The sequence below is a fragment of the Mustela lutreola genome, chromosome 7 (assembly GCF_030435805.1).
Source record: "Mustela lutreola isolate mMusLut2 chromosome 7, mMusLut2.pri, whole genome shotgun sequence".
Classification (NCBI taxonomy): domain Eukaryota; kingdom Metazoa; phylum Chordata; class Mammalia; order Carnivora; family Mustelidae; genus Mustela; species Mustela lutreola.
The window spans coordinates 137,674,747-137,695,910 of NC_081296.1; the positions used below are offsets into that span (position 1 = coordinate 137,674,747).

The window sequence follows — 21,164 nt, forward strand, 5'->3', positions numbered from 1 at the left end:
ACTACCTACAATTAAATGAAAATGCAGTTGTTGCAAAGAATTTTCATGAGCAGAGCTGTTCTCAAAGTCCCGAGTTGGCCAAAGTAGTAGAACGTTTCAAGTACCATCATCCTATTAAAGCCTTGGAAGTCATTTGTCTTTCATCATGAAGGTGAAAATCAAGGTCCTTGGCTTAATTATTCTCCACCAATGCTGTTCGGTTTCATCTGTATGCAGGGTGTGCAGCTAAAACACGGATTTCAGCCAATTTCTTTCAGGCATAAGGCATAGATAACAGACAAATCACTGAGCAGAACAGGCGACCTCTATTTTGCGGGTCCTGAACTCTGGCTAATAAAAATCCCACCCAGGTGACGCGACCAGATGAATTCACAGCCAGGGAAGCCTTGGCCCGGAGGATGGAGGGGTTTCACCATGGGTGATACATGTAAGGAAATGGATGCAATAAAAGTTGAGAGATGGGGAAGGAAGGGCTTTGCAGCACGCAGGCAGGTAGGGGTGGGGGTGGGGTGGGGGTGAGGTGGGGGTGGGGTGGAGCCAGAGAGCTCCCCCAGCCCCAGGTTCTCCGAGCAAAGCCCCGAGAACTCTAGCCAGCTACAGCGATGATCTGATCTTCCCTCTGAAACTATAAAGCAGCTTCATTAATTCAGAAATCCCTTAGGCTGTGAATGCTGGCAGCGGGGAGGTTCTCAATACCTGGAAATAACTGGTTTGGAAATGTCTGCAAACTCAGAAGGGCTTCCCGCCTCACACAAATTCAGGTGCCGCACACATGAATGGACAGCTGATGGCGTGCAGGTCCCTCCAGACAGTTTGAGATCGCTGTCGAGAAAAACGTGTTCTTAGACCCTCGTAGCATTCTCAGAGAGGATCATGGTCAGTCAGAGCTGGAAGAGATGCTAGGGTCATCTAAACCTGCAGAGAGGGCGTCTGGGTGGCTCGGCGGGTTAAGCGTCCACCTTCGACTCAGGTCATCATCCTGGGGTCCCGGGATAGTGTCCCATGTTGGACTCCCTGCTCTGCGGAGAGTCTGCTTCTCCCTCTGCCCCTCCCCTTGCCCCCACTTATTCTCTCAATCTCTCTCTCTCTCTCAAATAAATAAATAAAATCTTAAAAACAAAACAAAAACCGCAGAGAGCATCAGAATGCCCCGGAGGGCTTGTTTCCTCCCAGATTTCTGGACTCCACCTTCTAGAACAGCTGCTTCAGTGGTCTCAGAATGAGACCCAAGAACTTTTAACGTGCTCCCCGGATGCTGGTCCACTGCTCTGCAGACCCCGCTTGGAGGTGTGCCAACGTGAGCCAGTGGATTTCCGATTGGTTTCGGCAGCAGAAGTATCTTGCGCAGATAATATCACACTATACTAAACAGACACAGGCGGTATTTTATTAAGGGGCTCACATTGTATCACAGACTTACTGTAGTCATTCAGTGAGAACAATAAGGTGTGGTGTGACTGATGTAAAGCCTTTTGCTCTGAGGTTATGGGGAACAGCTGCGGATTTCTGACAGCCTCAGGATCCAAATTATTCCCATCTCATGTTCCCTTGCACACGCCGATCCGTAATTACCAGTGGCACGTGTGTGAATACGGACACAGGTAAATCACACTGTACCAGCTTGCCCTGCTTGCTCATCAGTTAAAGAGGAGTAGCAGGAAAAGCTCTGTTCTGAAGTCTACACAAAGTCAATTAACCTGGTGGCAGGCATCGCCCCCGTGGTGCTCCCCAAAGCGTTAGATTTGATAACTAATAGGTATGAGCATGTGTGTGGGTCTTGATTTTAAAAAAGCACAGGATAAAATTATGCTTTAAAAGTGACTTAACCTCTCAAAATCTCAGTTCTCTCACAACGAATGGCACCAATAACACCCACCCGCTGTACGGTTGTTAAACAGATCAAAAGAGATGATGTCTACAAAAGCAGTTTGCAAACTATAAAGTGCATTGCTCACGTGAGCCTTCTATCCTGAACCCAGATGTCCTCACTCCTTCAAAGACCTGGGCCGGTTTATATGGCACCAGAGGTTTCCACCAACGGCCACAGGCTACAGCCACCTGCTGGCTCCACCCAGACCAACTGATTCAGTCTCTAGGCTCCATTCATGTCTATATATATATATATATATATATATATATTTTTTTTTTTTTTAAACTCTCCAAGGGACTCTAATGAGTAGGCAGGATTACTCCATATTTCCTCCCAAGTTCCATACAAAATCCTGCCACATAGCTCTCATTGCTTCTGGATGGCCCCTAGCAATAAAAAGGAAAAGAGGAGAAAATGCCCCTAATGAGATCCTGGTTTTTTCACCGCTGTTGGCTTAAGAGGGGGTTTTAATCACTATAGCTACGAATTTTGGAGCCCGGATACATGCCAGGCCATTTACAGCATTATGTCTTCGAATCCTCCCCACACCTATGTGACATAGATATTATCCTTCCTCATTTTAAAAGCAGCTTTATTGAGATGAAATTCACCAATTTGCCCTCTTGAAGTCCACAACTTGATGGCTTTCAGTATATTCACAAAGTTGTGTGACTATCACCACCATAAATGTTAGAGTATTTTCATGAATTCCAAAAGAAACCCCACACTCCTTACCAGCCGCTCCCCACCTCTCCCATCTCCCCCAGCGCCAGGCCCCAGGGATGGTTCTCCTTGCCATCTCTATGGATTTGCCAATTCTGGACATTTCCTATCAATGGAATCCTGCAGCACATGGTTCTTTGTGACTGGATTCTTCCACTAAATGTAAATGTTCTCAAGTTCATCCATGTTGTAGCAAGTATCCGTATTTTATTCCTTTTCATGACCAAGTGATAGTCTACTGTATGGGTAGATCATATTTTTTAATCTGTTCTTCCACTTATGGACTTTTGGGTCATCTCTACTTTTGAAATATTGTGAATAATACTTCTATGAACATTCATGTACAAGTTTTTGCATGGACATCTGCTTCTTTCTATTGGGTACCTATCTAGGAGTGGAATTTTTGAGAACTATTTTCTGTGGTTGCACCATTTTATGGTCCCACCAGCAGAGTATGAGGATTACAACTTCTCCAAAGGGTCACTAATATTTGTTACAATATTTGTTACAAATTTAGTATAGTCATCCTAGTGGATGTGAAGTGGTCTCTCAGTGGTTTTCATTTCTTTGATGGCTAATGATGTTGAGCATCTTTTCTTGTGCTTATTAGTCATTCATGTATCTTCTCTGAAGAAATGTGCATCACCCACTTTTATTATTGAGTTGTAATAGCTCTTTACATGTTCTATATACAAGACCCTTATCAGATCTATAACGTGCAAAACTTTGCTCTAGTTCTGTGGACTATCTTTTTACTTTATGACCCTTGAAGGACAAAAGTTTTTAATTTTGACGATGTCAGATGTACCTATTTTTTATTTTGTTGCTTGTAGTTTGGTGTCCTGTCTAAGAAATCATTGCCTAATCCAAGCTCACAAAGATTAACAGCTGTTTTCTTCTAAGAGTTTTATACTTTTAGCTCTTATATTAAGTCTTAGATCCATTTTGAGCTAATTTTTGCATCTGGTGTGAGACAGGGGCCTGTCTCCCCCATTTATACAAAGGCAGAACTGAAGTTCAAATGCCTAGTAACCTCTCCAGAGCCCAATTGTTCCAATGCAACAGTCCTGCTTTGCTACAGTGCCTCCAAAGAGCCAAGTTTTTCTATTGGTGCTGGCTGTGGGGAGGGGCAGGAAGAAGGGTTATGGAGCCAAACTGTGTGGGAGCTTGCCATCCAGAACACGCACAAGCACCCTGCTTAGCGAAGGGGACCCCTGCAGCCACAGCCGCTAAGCAGAACACACAGAGCCCCAGCACGGGCACGATGTGCACAGCCTCAAGGGGCTGCTAAACCCAGAGGAAGCCCATGACCTGACTCCCAGCACCTGCAGCCTGCCTAAATCTGCCTGTAAGTCCCAGGTCTCAGAGCTCCAACCTCAGGCCAAGTGGTCTTGTGTCTTGGGGACGTGGTAGAAGGGAGAGCAGCTTGGCTGGCTCCAGCGCTGTTCAGCCAGCGGAGCTCACCGGCGAGATGACCCACTTTCCCAACTCTGAGTCCAGGCTGCCAGTGGACCTGGGGACACCAAAGAAAGACGGCCAGCCTTAACAGAAGAGGCCACTTTGTACGGCTGCTAAAAAAACTGATGGCTCACAGACTCTAGCATTGACCTTAACACCACAGGAAACAAGATAAGGGTCACACAAAGCAGCTTAGGAGAAGACAGAGGGTCGAAGGGCCTTCTCATTTACAGTGTGCGGGGGTAACTAAAACTGGCTGCATGACTCTTGCATGAACAACCAGACACAGGAAGGTCTGCTTGCTTCCCCGAAATCCAGGTCAAAGGTGCAACACACTGGAAAGGCCAATGCTGTCAGAACGTGTGGTGTGATTCACTGCACATGGGCCGCAGCCCCTAGAAGAGGCAATTTACAATCATATTGTGCTGGAGTCAAGGTCATCGTTTTACACTGCGCCTCAATTAATCTTCATGATGCAACTCGGTGAGTATGAGTTTCCTCTTTATATAGAGAAAGAAACTGATGCTCAACGAGACAGCCGACCTGTCCAAGGTCATACAGGGAGTAAGCGAAGGAGCCAGACTTCAAACCCAGAAGCTTGAGCCCAAGTCCAGAGCTCTTTCCAGGCTCCAGAAGCAGACCCTCGGGTTAGGAAGCCAGAATGGTGTCCTGTACCCGTGATACCTGGGACCTCCACACATTCGGGCCACTCACCATATCCAAGGGCAAATTACCCTCAAAGAAATGAAAGCCCAAGGAACAGTGTTGGAATCGATAATCCAAAGTAACTTGCATAATTAACACCTTGGAAAAGTGAAGCACATTTCTGTCCTATGTTTGTTGTGTATCTTACTGAACGCCCGGCGTTACGTGAGACCTTCCAACTGAATTAGTTCATTTGCTCATCAGAGCAGCCCCAAGGGGTGAGTACTAAGATTACCCCCATCTTAAGGCAGAAACTCTAAGAAGGCAGCACAGGACTCCCTGCACTTTGCAGAGGTGTCTGATTTCTAAGGACACACAGATGCAGCCATGTCCCCACCACCCTCTCTCCAAGGGACACTGCCCTCAAACGACAGCAGGTGTGACCAACCGATGAGGTGAACCCAGAGCATCAGAACCCTTGTGAAGGCTTGGGGTCCTGCATCTCAGGGGACTCGGTAACACGGGGGTCAACGATAAAAACATCCAGAGCGGCCTACAGCGATCGCTCGCTCTCCCTCAAATGAAACTATTAAAGGAAATAAAAAAGCTAACAGCTCTTGACGGCGTGCTAACAAAGTGACGGAACTAAAGCAGAAAGTCAGGATTTCAAAGATGAGCTGGGAGATTCCTGTTCCAAGAAGGGACAGATTGGATCTCTCTGCCAAACAAGTATGAGACAGAAAAAGTGTCTGAGTCAGGGGGAAGAAGGCCAATGCTATTTCAAAGAGCCGCAAATTAAAAACCAATTATGCAAAGCTTGCTAAAAAATGTCAGTGGGCTGCTTTTATGTTTTAAATCACTAAAAACACAAGCGTGCTTACGCCAACGTTTACCCAGCACATCAGATGATTTGGGGTAACTCTGCACATGCTCAGGCTAAACACGGGTGAACAGTTTGGTGCACCAACTCTGGGATGACCACCCGTGGCCAAGGATGAGCACACCTTCCAAGACCACCCAGTAGCCCACAGACTCAGATTCATACTTCATCAGTGGTGAAAAGCCCCACAGTGTTTTTGGGGGACCCCTGGTAGAAGTTGGGTAATGACCAGTGTGAAACTCACAAACAGCCAGGTCTTTCCTGCTCTGAGAATGACAAGGACACGGACTCAGTCTCCACATGGAAGGTGTGCTGGAAAGACAGCCCAGGAGGGGATGCGCACCCTGATTCCTCAAGGTGAAGCCCTCAGAATGCCCCCAATCAAGGATCAGAAGAGCCCAAGGAGAGGTATAAACAGTAAAAGGTCCCCAAGTGTAGCCGAGGAATCTCTGAACCTACTAAATATACAGATTCCGTGGACTCTGCTCTCATAGCTTCTGAGTCCATGGGCCGACGGTCAGGCCTGGGAATCTGCATCTATCAAGTTTTGCAAACAGTTTTGATGATTAGCTAAGTTTTAGAAACAGTTGGTTTGATTTTCATGATTTTCTTTCTTCCTCTCTTTCTCTCTCTCTTTCTTTCTTTTCTGCCTAAAGTCCCTAAAGTCCAGGAATAAAAAACAAACGGACAATGTTTGGAGATAAGAACTGAGAGATACAGCAATCAAGGGGTAGAAAGTTTAAGGGATTTGCTAAGTTGACACAGTTAATTAACATTTAAACCAACAAGCACATATCAAACATACAATCCATGCAAGGGACTGCACACAATGTGGTGGAAATAAAAGGAAATGTAAGATGTCATCCCCGTCTTTGGGGCCTACACACAGGACGCACACTCAAAAGCAGGCTGTGTGGAAGGCAACAGGGAATAGTGGGGACTGTGGCAAACTAAAGGCTTGTGCTAATACAGTGAGCATTTGCTACTCAGCTCTAGCTTCTTGGTATTTATGAGGGTGTGGGCCTGGACTGACCAGATATTCTGGGTTTTTTTTAAAGGAGCCAGAAATTCCACATTTCCTGGCTTTTAAATCTAACAACACATTCAATTTTTTAAAAATTAAAAAAAAAAAAAAAAAAAAAAGGCAAGAAAGGAAACCACACAGTCAGGGCCAAATGAGATTCATCCGTAGGCTGACTCTTGCCCATGGAATGATGGTTTGCAGCCTCTTTCCTAAAAGGTCATCCAGTCCAAACCCTGTTGAACTTGAATGTCCTCCAGGGCCCTGCAGAGTGGACCAGAGGGTGAGCTGTCCCCTCTAGCAGGTTAAGTGTGTGTGTGTGTACCCTCATGTGTGCAAGGGTGGGGCTTCTGGTCTCCCTCTGTCCATGCTGGAAATGCCTTCCAGGCACAGAGGCAGGGTGTGGGCCCAGCAGCCCACTCGGAGATGCCCTGGGGAGGGCTAAGATCTTCAGGCCAGTAGGGGCTAGTTGGCTGAGGAGTCTGGCTGGAAGGGGCTACAGAATGAAATGCCAAAGAAGGACAACTCTGGAGAAAGCTAGAGAGCACAGCTGTCTTGAAAAGGACTGTTGGAAAGGCAAGAAGAACAAAGAGGCTAGGGAGAAGCATCGGCTCTAGAAATTCCATCCCCCCGAATATGACATCTCCAGAATCCCCAGCCAGCCATCCAAACGAGCCCTCTGGCCATTCTCCATGTGCTTGCTCGGCTAAATTTGTCCTCACAATACTGACCACTACCTGACCTTTTACATCACACACTACTTCGTCTATTTGCATTTCTGGGTGCCCCCGACTCTGATATACAGCTCCAAGAGAAGGGGGCTTCCTCTCCTTTGTTTATGGTTCAGTTCCCAGTGCCTGGCACAGGGCCAAGCACACAGTAGTTGCTTAGCACTATCTGCTGGACCAGCGGACTGCAGCCAAGCTCTTGGCACAAAACAATTCAAGTGTCAACCACATAATAATAACAACATCAGCACAAAGCACTCTATCATTTACAAAACCTGTCGTTTAACTTAATTCCTCCAATGTTCCTTTACCGAAATGCTTTGTGTGTTTGGCCACGACCCAAGAGAACGCTGGCCTCTGCAAGGCGGACCGCCTGCCGGCCAGTTCGGCCAGCTCTCTCTCCGGGGCCTGGGGGACGACAAGGCTCCAGAAGTGCAGGATTCAGCACTAACAGGGCTGTGCATTCAGAATGATGGAGCATGGCGGGGGCTGGGTTCATCTGGCCTCCCCAGCCTGAGCGCGGGCTGATTAGACACGTGGAAGGATGTAGAGAGCCGTGGGGAGGTGGGGGGTGGCGGCAGCACAGTCTAAGGTTAACACTCTGGCTCCATAAAGTTTGACCGCTGGGCTGACTTCTCAGCTACATGGTATTGGACCTCTGTAAGTCTTATCAACCTCATCTGTCATGCGGGCACAAACCACCATCACGGTAACAGTCACTTCTAAGGGTTCCATAAACTCTTTATTTTTTTTTTAAGATTTTTAAAATTTATTTGACACAGAGAGAGAGATCACAAGGAGGCAGAGAGGCAGGCAGAGAGAGAGGGGGAAGCAGGCTCCCCACTGAGCAGAGAGCCCGATGCAGGGCTCGATCCCAGGACCCTGAGATCATGACCCCAGCAGAAGGCAGAGGCTTTAACCCACTGAGCCACCCAGGTACCCCTTCCACGACACTCCTGACAAAGAGCGCCTAGCACCGCACCCAGCCCGGGCCCCCTCCCCAGCAGCTGCGCCAGCGCCCCTAGACAGCCCCAGCTCCGCCACTTTCCAGCGGTATGATCCTGGGTGTCTCCATCTCTTCCTCCCTAGACCTCAAATTCCTCCGCCTTAAAACGGGGAGAACCCAATCACCAGGATCCGGGAATGAGGAATCTGCAAGATCATATAATCGGTACTTAGCACAGGGCCCGATGCAACTTAAATGCTTAATAGTTGTGAGCTAGTATCTCATTATCCCTCAAGAAACTTCTACTAGTCTAAAATGCCAACGTGAAGAATCCTCCAAAGGCAGTTTGCCATGTGCAAAGAAATCATCGGGACAGAAGGTTCTCCAGTGGCAAGTTTCTCTCCCCACCTCCTTTATTTTTCCGTTGCTCTAAGAATAACCCTCCCCCAATCTTAGGTCTGCCCTAGGAAGCATTTGGAGGTCAGTTCCCAGTGCGGGGCTGAGCTCGCTCCACGCCAGCGCTGTCTGCAGGGCTCCATCTGCCTCTTCGCCCCCACGGGGCTGCAGTCTGACAGCGAGGGAGGGGACATGCAAATACGCCCTAAAAACGGCTTGTTATTTTCACGGCCTGGCTGTGCGCGTTTGTGGGGGCCTGTGAAGACAGCGCGTCACTGTCAGGTACAAGGCATATGCCACCAATCTGGGGGAGGCTGTGAAATGTAAAAATACCCAACCCAAATAAAGCCCTTTTCCAAAGAAAAAGAAAGCTCCTCGGGTGCCCTCTGCAGAAAGGGAACAGGGTAGTAACTCAGCCCCCGGGGACAAATCCCCTGCTGGGCCAGCCCTGGACCAAGGCACCTGGCTCTTCACGGGTCCCTCAGCCTCAGAGCCCCAGTGAAACTGCTCAGCTGCTGCTTTTCAGAGGCAATTATACTGTGGAACGACCCAGAAACGGATGCTTTCAAGTGATGAGCCTGGGAAAGGGAATAGCAAAAAGACCAAAGACGAGGGCCCTCCATAAAGAAAACAGAGCACTAAAAAAGCCAGGAAGTGCTATTAACAGCACGTTGATTTACAAAATCAACTCAGAAGACTGTAATTACCGTCAACTTCCATCTCCAACTTAACAGGCTTTGACGGGCACCCACAATGCACCGCATGCAGGTGTCTCCTGCTCCAGCGGGAGCCAAGCAGTTAAGGTAAATGGAGGCAGCTTGTGCTAACAAAAGCAAAAGGGGAAACAAAACCAAGGACAATAGGGAGGGGTGGGGGCCTGCGGCAAACTGGAGGGAGGAAAGAGGTGAGGTAGAGCTCTCCATTCCATGTAGCCAGGCCACAGCGGGGTACCGTGTGACCAGGTCTCCCGAGTTTGTAATCAAAGATTAAAATCCAAATTTCCAGGTGAAATGTTGGTTCAGGTTTCTTTTCAAACACTGTGCGGGCCAAACCAAACACCTCTGAAAGCCAGATCCAGACCGCAAACGGCCAGTTTGCCACCCCTGACCAAGCCACGGCAACCCCCCTTTGCAGATTTGATGGCACTCCTGGGGATTGGGAGGCAGGGGGAGTAGATCAGTAGCATAACAAACCCAATGCAGTACCCAGACCCCCGTCCCCACTCAAAAGTCCCTCCCTCCTGAGTGTCCTGCCCTCTGAGCTCCAGGCCACAGGAGGGACCCACATCCAGGGGCACCGTTGCCTATGAAGAACCTCACTGGGGCAGGTCTTGGGACTAACTGCCACCCCTGGGGACATGGCTGGGGGCGTGTCCTGCGCAGAGGCTCACCCACGCTGAGGACTTCTGCTTCTCACCAGTCCCCAGGGAAACGCTGCTCTTCTGCAAAGAAGGCTCATGGGAACTGTGCCTCAAGGGACCCGTGGAGGCAGCGCTTCACCTGCAGGTCCTCTACAAACATTATCCAAAGCAGATGGAACCGAGTGACCGTCGCCATGCCTGTCTCCAGCAGCTGCTGGGAAACGGATTTCCCACATGCTCTCCCCCAGTGCCTACCTTCAGCTCCAGCCTGGGGCCAAGACAGGTAAGAGGCAGGGAGGTGCCTCATGATAATAATTTTTATAGGTAGTCCCCGATTGGCATTCTCTTGTATGGCTTCCAAAGCATGTGCATGTGCCCACCACCTCCCCCGATGGTCCCAACAGCCCAGAGAGACCACCAATACATTATTATTCATTACTGTTATTGTTAATCACCCTTCCTTTGCCTCCAGGAGAACCAGATACAAGTCCAGCATCCTGCCCGAGCCAGACCTTCTCAAACTTTAATATGTCTCCGTGAATTCCTCGGGAGAGACTGTTAAAATGCAGATTCTGAGGCAGAAGTTTCTGCAGAGGGCCTGAGCTGCTGCATCTCTAATGAGTGACATAGATTCTACCGGTCCTCAGACCCCAGGCAGAACAGCAATGCTCAGGTCCCTCAGTGAACACAGGGCTGGAGCTGGGGCTGTAACCCAGGCGTCTACCCTCGGAGTGCCCTCAGAGGAACAAGGCTTGCTCACCTCACTTTTCACGGGTTGGGGCCTTTTGCCCAGCTTCACCTCCAGGAAGTGCAAGGGGGCGATCATGGCCCCAATATTGCGGATGTCGGCGTATTTCAGCTCCTCTGCAGTCAGAGCCGAGCTGGGGAGTCCGGTCAGGGGGCCGAGCCCTGGCAGAGAGCCCGCAGTCACGGAAGGGTCTGGAATCTGCCCAGGCATCATAGCAGGAGGAGCGGCAGCCCAGCCTGGAGTGGGTAGGAGAAGATCAGGACACGCGCCGTCAGCCAGGCTTAAGCCCCCATGCCTTGTGGGGGGCTCTTCCTTTCTTTCACTAATTTTCCCCTGAACCCCTTTCCTGCCCAGCTGCTCCTCCTGCCTTTACATCCATTCTGTGATAGCGGAGAACTCTGATCAGTTGGTTCCCACCAAAGTTATTCTTGCCACTGAAGGCAACGCTTAACCCAAGCAAAGGCCACACTGACTCGGTATTTGCTATGTGCTCGGCACTGCGGTAATCCTTCTGGGAGCCCGTAAGACAGGGTCAGACCCATTACACAGATGAAGAAGCCGAGGCTTAGGAAGAGAATTTGCTCAAGTTGGTACACTGTTAAAACTGGAGTAGCCGGGATTTAAACCGCACCGGGCTGCCTCTGAAGAAAACGGGTTACAACCGTGGGATCTCAGGCCCTGGTGCACCTGTTTGAGAAGGAGCTATTTTTGCTCTGGTGCGGTGCCTCCCCTCAGATCACACACCCCGCTCTGCATACTTGTTAAGTCACCCTGAATACGAAATGAAGCAAGTCAAAGTTCAAGGTAAGCGTGCAGGTGAGTGCGTGCGTCTGGTTTCTATGGGGATAATACGGAGGCAAAGATGAAATGCACTAGTGGGTGCCTGCCCAGCAGAGCCCGGGCTTAGAAAAGCCCTCCTGGTCTCTTTATTCTCCAAGAAAACACATATTCTGGCTCTGCCAGACCCAGAAGGTGTATAAAGGAAGACAGCTGCAGGCATGAGAGAAAGACAGAAGTCAGACAGGTCAACACCAGGGAACTCATTCCTTCTCTCTACGGGGAGAAGCTTGTGGGTAAGAAACGGGTCCCTTCAAGACACAGATAGCAGTGAAGAAAAGCATGTCTACCAAGAAAGCCAGACTCATCTGGTCCCTTCGAGGGCTCGTATCTATCCATCCATCTATCCAGCCACCCAACTGATGATCACCTATGAGTCAGGAGTCTCTGAGAATATGGAGATCTGATGTGTACAGCCTTGTAAGTCATATTTTAGTGCAAAGCTGCTCCAGGATTCCAGTCCTGCAAAAGGGGACTTCTCTCCTTTCCCACCCCTCTGCATAGGGCCATAAAATCAAAACCTTAACGATCCTGGAAATCCTGGGGGAGCTTTGTCCTACCCTTCCACCTCCATCAGCCTCTTCCCAGGGAGAGGGATGCATTTGGTGAGACAGGGGAGATGTGACATCCCTTGGACCACACTTTCCCGCTGGGCAGATTTCATGGTCTCCTATGGCCATGCTGTCTTGGGCTCATGGCCTCCCTCAGGAGTGGCCCCCGGGGGCATAACCCACAACTCTCTGTCCCCACCCACGCTGCCAGGTCTATTTTGCAGGACAGAGGCCCACTAGGGAGCCCCTTTTGACCACAAGTACACACCATGTTCTCCATCTCTGTTCTCTTTTAAAGGTGAAATTTGCTTCCCCATCCAACCCTGTGTCTCTTTCTCAATAGGTTCTGCACTCTGAGGGGAAAAGCATGTGAGGGATTGGCACCCTTGAACCACAAAGACTCAAAGACTTCCGCTGGACATCTCTTTCCTTAAAAAAGGGTATGGGGGGGGCACCTGGGTGGGTCAGTGGGTTAAAGCCTCTGCCTTTGGCCCAGGTCATGATCCCAGGGTCCTGGGATCGAGCCCCACATCTGCCTATCTGCTCAGCGGGGAGCCTGCTTCCCTTCCTCTCTCTCTGCCTGCCTCTCTGCCTACTTGTGATCTCTGTCAAATAAATAAATAAAATCTTTAAAAAAAAAAAAAAAGGTGTGTGTGTGTGTGAGTGGACGACGGACCTGCCATTTTGCCCTCAGCACCCCAGCGCACCCGCCTATGAAGCCGTTTGTGCAGAGTTCCCTGCCAGGCACCCGAGTTCATACTTGGTACCCCAGGCCCTATGTCTGGTCTCCACCTGCTCTGCCTCCCACACCCGGCCCCTCGCCCCTCCTTAGCACCCAGTGTCCTCCGGGCCATTTCAGAAAAGGATCTGAGACTCATTCACATCAAGTCATCATCTTAGAGCTGGAGGAGGCCCTGAGCTTATCTAACCACATCCTCATTTTGCACATGAGGAAATTAAAGCTCAGAGGGGTGAAATGACTTGTCCAAGGTCACACAGAGGAAAAGCCAGGGCTGGACTCCCTGTCTCTGGATTTTAGAACCAAAGCTTTCTCACTCTGTCTTTTTTGTCCCCCGCCGCCCCACCACTGGAGTTCAAGAGATATATATGCAGATATTAATAATCTTTTAATGGTGGACTTTGAGACACTAGACCCTAACAAAGGATCACTCTCTTGCACTGAGGACCCTCTACTGTGCCTTCCATGCAGATCCAGGTTTAGGAAATTCCCCAAACAAGCCCATGGTATGCTGGGGGGGAGCCCAGATGTGGACATGGCCCCTGAGACATCTATGTGGTGGGTCAAGGTGTTGTGACCCTTCCTAAGCCTAAACTAGACTGAAAGCACCCTGCCCTACCTCCAGAGCCAGGCCTGCAATGCAGAGAGGCCTGCAGGTTTCCGCACCAGAAGGTGGCTCTGGGGCAGACTGAATGAGCTGCTATTTCCCAGGGCCTCCCCCAGGGAGAACAAGAAAGGGCCCAATGGAAAGACTCATTCCATGTGGCAAAATAATGCCTGGGCCCAGCCACAGGGACACCTGGCAGGCAGTGGGGAGTGATTTCAGGCTACCTGAGCCAAGCTGACAAAGGAAACTCACATTTCCTTTCCAGAAGAGGAGAAAACCTTCCCATATCCCCTCTGCCAGGCCTGAACTCATGCCACAAGGAGTCAGTGACCACCCTCCCCACCCCCCCCCCAAAAAAAGGATGCTTAAGCTAGTCAAACCAGACAGGCAACAGGAGGCAGGGAAATGCTCTGTGCCTGGTGTTTCAGCTGGATACAAACCCCTAATGGGATGGGGGCACCACAACTCCACTATGCAGCCAAGCAAAAATACAGCACAAAATCCCCTCCTTGGCCAGGAACCTCCCGGAACCTTCCCGTACTGCAAAGGCCAATTCCTACCGGGCAAAAGGTGCATGTGGGCACTCAGCAAGCATAGGGGTGAGTTCAAGAGGGAAGCAGCAGTCATGGCTGGTTGCTGCCCCATGGAACCCCAGGGCCTAGCGTCATCTCTGGCACAGAAAGGGTAACCAACAAATACTTGGTGAATTAATAAATAAGTAAAAACGAATGAATGAACAAGCGATGAAAAATAAAGTCACGATGGAACAAAACTGAGTGAGTGGGATAAGGATTTGTCTCTGGGAGTTTTAGACACTCATCATCCACCTCCAGATCATTCGTTCCCACAGTAGACCCCAAGAAAAATACTCCAGAGGCTTCTGTATGTTTCCCTGCCTAAACCATCTCAGAAAGATGGAAGCCAGACCCCACTCTATTCCGGGAATGATAGGCTCTGCTCGCAGCTTCTGTTTATTTTCATACAGATGGTCTAAATGAGACACTAACAAATGATCCCAAAATATAATGGTTTCTTTGCTACTGTGGGACCCCCTCGGAGGGGTAACCACCCCCTGGGAGCAGCAGCCCCATAAATTCTTGCCATTCCTGCTCCCCTGTGAACCCATCCCAATGGCAAGCTGCACTCAGAGATTCAGCCACCAGGTTTTCCTCTACAGAAGCAAAAATCCCCCTTTTCTCGCAGCACCCCCACCCCCGCAAGGGCGCCCCTAACTGCTCAGATACAAACCACAAAGTCCTTAACACATGCCATTCCTAGGAGACCATCGCAACAGCTGACATTCACCAGTGCGAAGTCATCCTAAACAGTTGGGGTGGAGGGAGTGTTCGGGGGGGCTGGGGAGGGTGGCAGAAGACAGAGCTGCTGCAGCGGCTGCCTTTCATAACCGGGTCCTCATTAACTGGAAAGAGCTGGCTCACGATCCAAGGTTGAAAGGCAACTTTGGTGATTTGAAAAATAAAATAATTTGATGTGATTTAGGGATCTATAAAAATGGGGGAGAGGGGCAGTGGCTGGGAACCAATAATAGCCAGGAGGAATTTACCCACTTCAAGGAAGACATAGGAAAGATGACAAGAGGTGAAATCATCTCCTGAACTGCTTGTTCCATACGGAAACAATCTAGGAGGAAAAGGAGAGCTACGCACTAAAAAGCTTTAGGGGAAGAACCCGGAGATTTTTTTCCCTTCGAGCCCAGGAGGTCGGAAAGCAAGATAAACACCATCCATGTCTCCATTAGTAACTGGGATGCATAAATAAAGAGCAAGCTCTATACGTTGGCAGAAGACCAGAACTGGCAAATGGGGCTTTGACCTCAAAAGACAGGCCCAGAATCCAAGAAGATTTGGGCAATTTGGGACATTGACCAGGAACAACTTGGAAACTAGCCAATGAAGAAAAACTGGATAATGCGCAGATCCAAGATGAGACTGACAAGTAAGTCACGAATAAGACGGAAAGCGTTCAGGAGGTCACAGCAGACACCAAGCTGCTCTGAAACCCAAGATTTGGGGAGGTTTGATGCAGCTCCCTAAAAGCAGGCTTGGAAAAGATAGGGACCAGATGGGTCCAAGAGGCAAGAACCTAAAATAGAGATCCAACATCTGTATCTCTCTGTTCTGACTTCTGGAGGCGAGGGGTGGGGGTGGTCTTAGGCACACAGTTTGGGGCACTGCCTTGTACAAGCACAAGAAAAGCCACAATATACTTCAATTCCAGACTGGGTCCCCTTGGAAGATACTAAGATGAAGAATCATTTCAGCCAAAAGAAGGAAAGGTAGAGGAACCTAAGTTTTCCCCTCTAATTTTCTTCCCTTGTGTACTGTACGTAACTCTGTAAGATACAGTTTTTAATGAAATAACAGTCTTGCTGTGATGGGTGAACCTTGTACAGGGCTATCTTGTGAGAAAGTGCCCAATAATCATCATTTTAATCTAGAATGGTGAAGACAGATTAGAAGTGGTGGGACGTAGGTTAAGAGAAAGTCAGGATCTGCATCATGAACTCTCTGCCCATAGAAATAAAAGTTTAAGGGAAGCACTAAAGTCCCTGGGTCTTTTTGAGAAGGCCAGCCCCCCTCTAGGCAAACAGCTAGACCGGGCTGGCATCGGGAGCCAGGAATGGGTGTGTAAAGAGTGCAAAAGGCCTGGGGCCACAAGGCTCAGCACTAAGAGAAAGTAGAGGTGAGTGGGGGCAGGTCAAGGAGCAAGGCTGCTCACGGGTCAGGGTCCAGGAACACTAGTGGGGTTCGAGTGGGTAGCCAGTGACTGAGAATCAACGTGAGGGGGTGGGAGGTCTTGGGAGCCAGAGCCTGGGAAGATTCCCAGGAGGAAAACGGGGGTGAGGAGTGGGGGGACAGAAGTCCATGGGCAGGAAGGGGTGAGGGGTGGCAGACAGAAAGGTGCCAGGCCAGTGATGATAAAACATAATATTAACTATGGTGAATCTCAGAGAATTAAAGAGCAAACCTGTTCTTGGAGCTAAGGAATCATCTGGAATGATCTCCCTCCTGGAATCTGAAATGAGGTGGGTAAATCAGCTTCCGAAAGATAAGATGATCCAGAAGGCAAGGAGCAGAAGAACGGAGAAAACTCTAAAACCAAGAACAGGCGCGTGGCACCGGCGTCTCCGATGGGGGCCTCAGCTCTGCAGGCAGGACAGGGAGGCAGGCAAACAGTAGGAACGATGGAGCCCCATCATCTGAAGGGGAGTCCAAGCTCTGCCCCTTACTAGCCGTGTGACACCGGGCGAGTTCCCTAACCTCGCCACATCTCACTTTTCTCCGCTGTAAAGTGGGAATAATAATGTTATTTGCCCTGTAAGACTGAGAAGAGGATTAAATTAGTTAATACCTGGAAAGTACCTGGAACAGCGCCTGTACCTAGTGAGCGTGATGTCAGTGTGGCCATGAAGGCCTTCCTTCCTGCAGGGACACCAGTGCTGGATGACCCCGCGACCTCCCTTCCGCACGGTTCCCCCCAGCACTGATCTCCCTTTCCTATGACTGTGAAGAGGGTTCTTCCCCAGGGGACTCTCTGCTGTCCCACTTTCCAGCTCTAAACCCCAAGGGGGCAAAACCACCCTGCTTCCAGGTCACTACTGAAGAGAAACAAAGGATGCCTGATCAGGGGCGCCTGCGTGGCTCAGTGAGTTGAGTGTCTGCCCTTGGCTCAGGTCATGATCCCAGGGTTCTGGGATCAAGTCCCATGTCGGGCTCCCTGCTCAGTGGGGAACCTGCTTCTCTTTCTCCCTCTGATGCTCCCCTGCTTGTGCTCTCTCATGAACTCTCTCTCTCAAATAAATAAATAAAATCTTTTTTTTTAAAAGGATGCCCGATCAGCGGTGGGTGCAAAGGTGCAGAAACGAGGCTCGGCACCCATGCTTTGCCTTAGTTTCTCCTAAGGTTTCCTCCAGCTGCCAGAACACAGCTGCATAGATCACTGGCAACAAGACACCACCAGGGTTTTCCACGCTGGCCTCCAGAGGCAGCGGGCCAGCATCATCCGAGTCTTTCCATCTACTGTATTCCCGCACTGCTTAGAAGGGGTTAGTCCTTACATCCTCCCAAGAAAGGAATGAGGGGTGACAGGATCACAAGCCATCCATATGACACCCCAGCATGCATGATCTTTGATGTCATCCCAGCCAAAGAAGAAACTGGAACCTCTCCTCCCAGGAAAGAGTCTTCTCTGGAGACCAGAGAAATGCCTTTGATAAGGCCCTGCCTATAAACACTGCCTAATGTAGGTGCTCAATAAAAACACATCAAGGCATTTCTGCCAAGATCCTTATTCCAAACAGCGAAGAGCTGGGAAGGCACTACCATTGGACAAGCTTTCCCTCCTCTCTTCCCCGCTCAGCCCATCTCTGGTGTGGGCAGTTCACGTATGACCCGTAACACAGACCTGCACACACTGTGTGACAAATTCTTGGCCCTTTAAAAAAAAAAAAATCCCATTGGCCAGCTCAAGCTTTGGAAATCAAGCTCTGCAAATGGAATCCCAGGGGCTGCAGCAAGAAAACAGACTAAAAAATAACAATAATACAAAAAAAAAAAAAAAAAAAAAAACCCCAAAACCCAGAACGGTGGGTTGGGGCTGGGCCTGCCACAGCCCGCTATGAATGTAAAGAAACACAGACTAAAAATTCCGACCTTGGGTTGCTAAGGCATTTGTCTCTGCGGAGCTTCAAGAAGCCAAACCACACACACACACGAGTGCACACGTGCACACGCACACACACGCGCGCGTGCGCACACACACACAGGCACACAGAGCTTGGCAGCCCGTAAGTTCCAGAGCTGGTAACACAAGCCACGGAACCGACTGCCAAGACAAGCAACAGAATGAGCCAGGCCCAGTTTCATTGGCCACCATACGCTGCATATGGCCCGGGACGCAGCCAAAACAGTGTTCTCACCCTCCTCAAAGGCATAGGAGACCCTCTGTTTTCAAACACACCTCCACAGAGCCTTAATTAAAGGAAAATGGAAAAATAATATGCCTGCTGCCACACACACACCCCCCCCACCTATATAGGTATGCACACACACATACCCATACACACTCACTCTATTTTTCTCTTCCTCCCATTTCGGTTGCAAACATAATTCATTCACATGGAAAAAAAGCAAACTGCATCCTGCAGCAGAAAAGAATGGAGCTTGCCCTCAGCCCTGGCTCTGGCTGCTCAAGTTGAGCTGGGGCCGAATGAATACGGAACAGGCCAACCTGGAATCGCACGGGGCCCCTCTCTTCCAGAGCCTGGCTCAAAACAGAGACCTCGGCGTGAGAGGCGGTCCACTGCAACACCAGCAGCTCCATGACAAAAAGGGCCCGGGGAGCCTAGCCCTTCCCATCCTGCCAAGGATTCTGTAGGTTGGAAAGGATGCCCACAGGCCCGCAAACAAGTGGGGGAGACAACAGACCCCAGCGGCTGCAAAAGCTAGGCGGTGAGTGAGTAGAGAGATCTTCATCCAAATCCTTCCTTCGGGGACACTTATCACTTCCCAACACATCTCCCTGGAGGTGGCTGGAACCAACCTAGGAGGAAAGTCAGAGGCCTCAACGCCCATGCTTTCCAACAGCCCTTCAGATCTCACAGCACCCAGCTCTTCAGGAAGATTCTGGAGCTGCCGGCAGCTCTGAACCAAAGCCAAAGAAGAAGAGGAACAGAAGAGTCTTTGACAAATCTGTCCTCCCTGTTTTAAACAAGGCACAACCTTCACCAGCCAGAGGCACAAGAATAGATCCTGCTTCTCTTCCCTGGTCCTAGGTTTATATAAAACCAGAGCCACGCTCACACCTGATACCTGGTTAAACTCTCCCCTAGAAACCTGCAAAGGAAGATAAGGCGTCCATCCAAGCTGCAGCCAGATTTGCTGGAAAGATGAAAGCAATGGGAGGTGTTTTTAAAAATCCTCAGGGGAGGAAGGTGGGGGGGGGGGGATGATCTGGGCACACCGCCTGCAGCAAGGTCTTAAAGGACAAGCAAGCACCCCATCGCTTCAAAGCTTCAGATCAGATGCTCCTCAAAGTAAGACCTCGAGGAGAGTCCACTAAGATTTAGTCCGGGGTACGCACACCCACGCAGTCTGCAAGGCCTGTTTTGAGAGACAGACCTGAGCACATCTGCCCTGAGCACATTTCGTCAGGTCATAACCGGATGCCCTGAACTTACACTGTAGGGAGAGCCTTACACTGAGCAAGGGTCCGGCAACGTTGCAACTGGAGCTGACCCAAGGGGTCAGTTGAGTTCCTCTTCCACCAGCCTCTCCCGCCGCGAGGATGGCCCATCCATCCCGGCAGAAGAGCCAAGACCTCCCATCTTCCCAGCTCCTCCCACTGACCCAGGCAAAGCTGGGTCTGCCACTCCAGGGTCCTGAGATCCTGCCCCAATGGCCCAATCCCTCAACCTCCTTTGAGGGGCGGGGCAGAAGAGAGTCTTCTAAACTGGGCTGGGCAGGAGAGGAGGGGCAGGTTACCTAGAGGAGCAGGCTTTCCTCCTTATGTAACCAGGCTTGGGAACCAGGGGGAGCCCACGGGGGACCCGGGCCGCCCCCTTCGCCCCCAGCCCGTTCCCAGCCCAGATCCCCGGAGCAACGGCCCTGAAAGAAGCTCTCTCCAATGGGCTGAGAGCCCCAGCTCTTCTCCAGGTCCTCTGAGAGCCGCGCTACCTCCCAGCGAAGGGGGTGGGGGCCGGCACGACTTGCTAGCAGGTCCCTGTCATCCCTCCACCACCAGCACCCTGCACCTCCCCGGCCTCTCGGCCTCCACCTCCACCTCCGCCGCCCGTCTCCCCGTCCCCGGGCAGTTTTCTCCCCACTCACCCGCGTTCCCCGCCTCCCGAAGGGAGCACCTCCCTGCAAACGGACGGGGGAGGAGAGCGCGGGAGGGAACGTCCCGGCTGCCCCGCGAGCCGACGGAGTCTACCGTCCCTGGGCGGGAACCAAAAGGCATTCACCGGCTCCCCGCCGCCGGGCCGGAGGGGCCCCGGGGCTGCAGCGCCCCCCGCCCGGACAGGCTCGCGGGGGGTCGCGGGGGGCGGCCCGGGGCTGCGGGAGCCTCCCCGCCTCGGCCCGCGCGGGGGCCGCCGTCCCAGGTGCCCGCGCCCGGCGCGCCCCTCCCGCCCCGCCCCGCCCGGCGCCCCCCGGCGCGCGCCCTCGCACCCACCGTGCACAAGCCGCGGGCGGAGGCGGCGCCCCCGGGGCCGGGGCCCGGCTGCAGGCGCCGTGCCCACGCAGCGCCGCTGCCGCCCGGCCGCCGAGCTCCGCCCGGTGCCCAGGCCCGTCCCGGCCCGGGAGCTGCCGCGGCGCCAGCCCCGCCGCCGCTGCAGCGTCCGCCGCCGCCAGCGCCCCCCGTCGCGGCCGCCGAGCGTCCCTCCCGCAGGCTGTGGCGGGCGGCGGGACGGGTTGCATCAGCCCCGGCTATATAGCGGCCCCTGGGCGGCGGGGAGGGGTCGGGAATGCGGAACCCGCCGAGCTGCCAGCTCCAGACGTCAGAGGGGGACGGAGAGGAAGGGAAGGAGGGGACAGGGAGGAGGGGGTGTGGATCCGGCGCCTCACACCCACTGACCTTCACCTCCCCCGCCGCCCCGGGCGCCCTCCTCCCGCCGCGCGCCGCGCTGCTCTCGCCGC

The 21,164-nt window shown here is 51.5% G+C and overlaps 1 protein-coding gene across 6 annotated transcripts in view; it reads right to left on the reverse strand.

Moving 5' to 3' along the window:
* The window catches only part of JDP2 (Jun dimerization protein 2), a 45,674-nt gene extending 24,878 nt beyond the window's left edge, over window positions 1-20,796 (reverse strand). Inside the window, exons 1-4 of one of the 6 annotated variants that reach the window (XR_009355828.1) lie at window positions 20,358-20,560; window positions 10,788-11,011; window positions 3,969-4,106; window positions 697-822 (exon numbers count right to left, since the gene is read on the reverse strand). Coding sequence is in view for 5 of the 6 variants with exons in the window: in XM_059182777.1 (XP_059038760.1) it covers window positions 3,969-4,106; window positions 10,788-11,011; window positions 20,358-20,487 (492 nt within the window). In the remaining variant the exon portion in view is untranslated. Of the gene's footprint in view, window positions 1-696; window positions 823-3,968; window positions 4,107-10,787; window positions 11,012-20,357; window positions 20,564-20,700 lie in introns of those variants that run through there. The other 5 variants (XM_059182777.1, XM_059182775.1, XM_059182772.1 and 2 more) reach the window with 5 other exon arrangements.
* Between the last annotated feature and the right edge of the window lie 368 nt (window positions 20,797-21,164).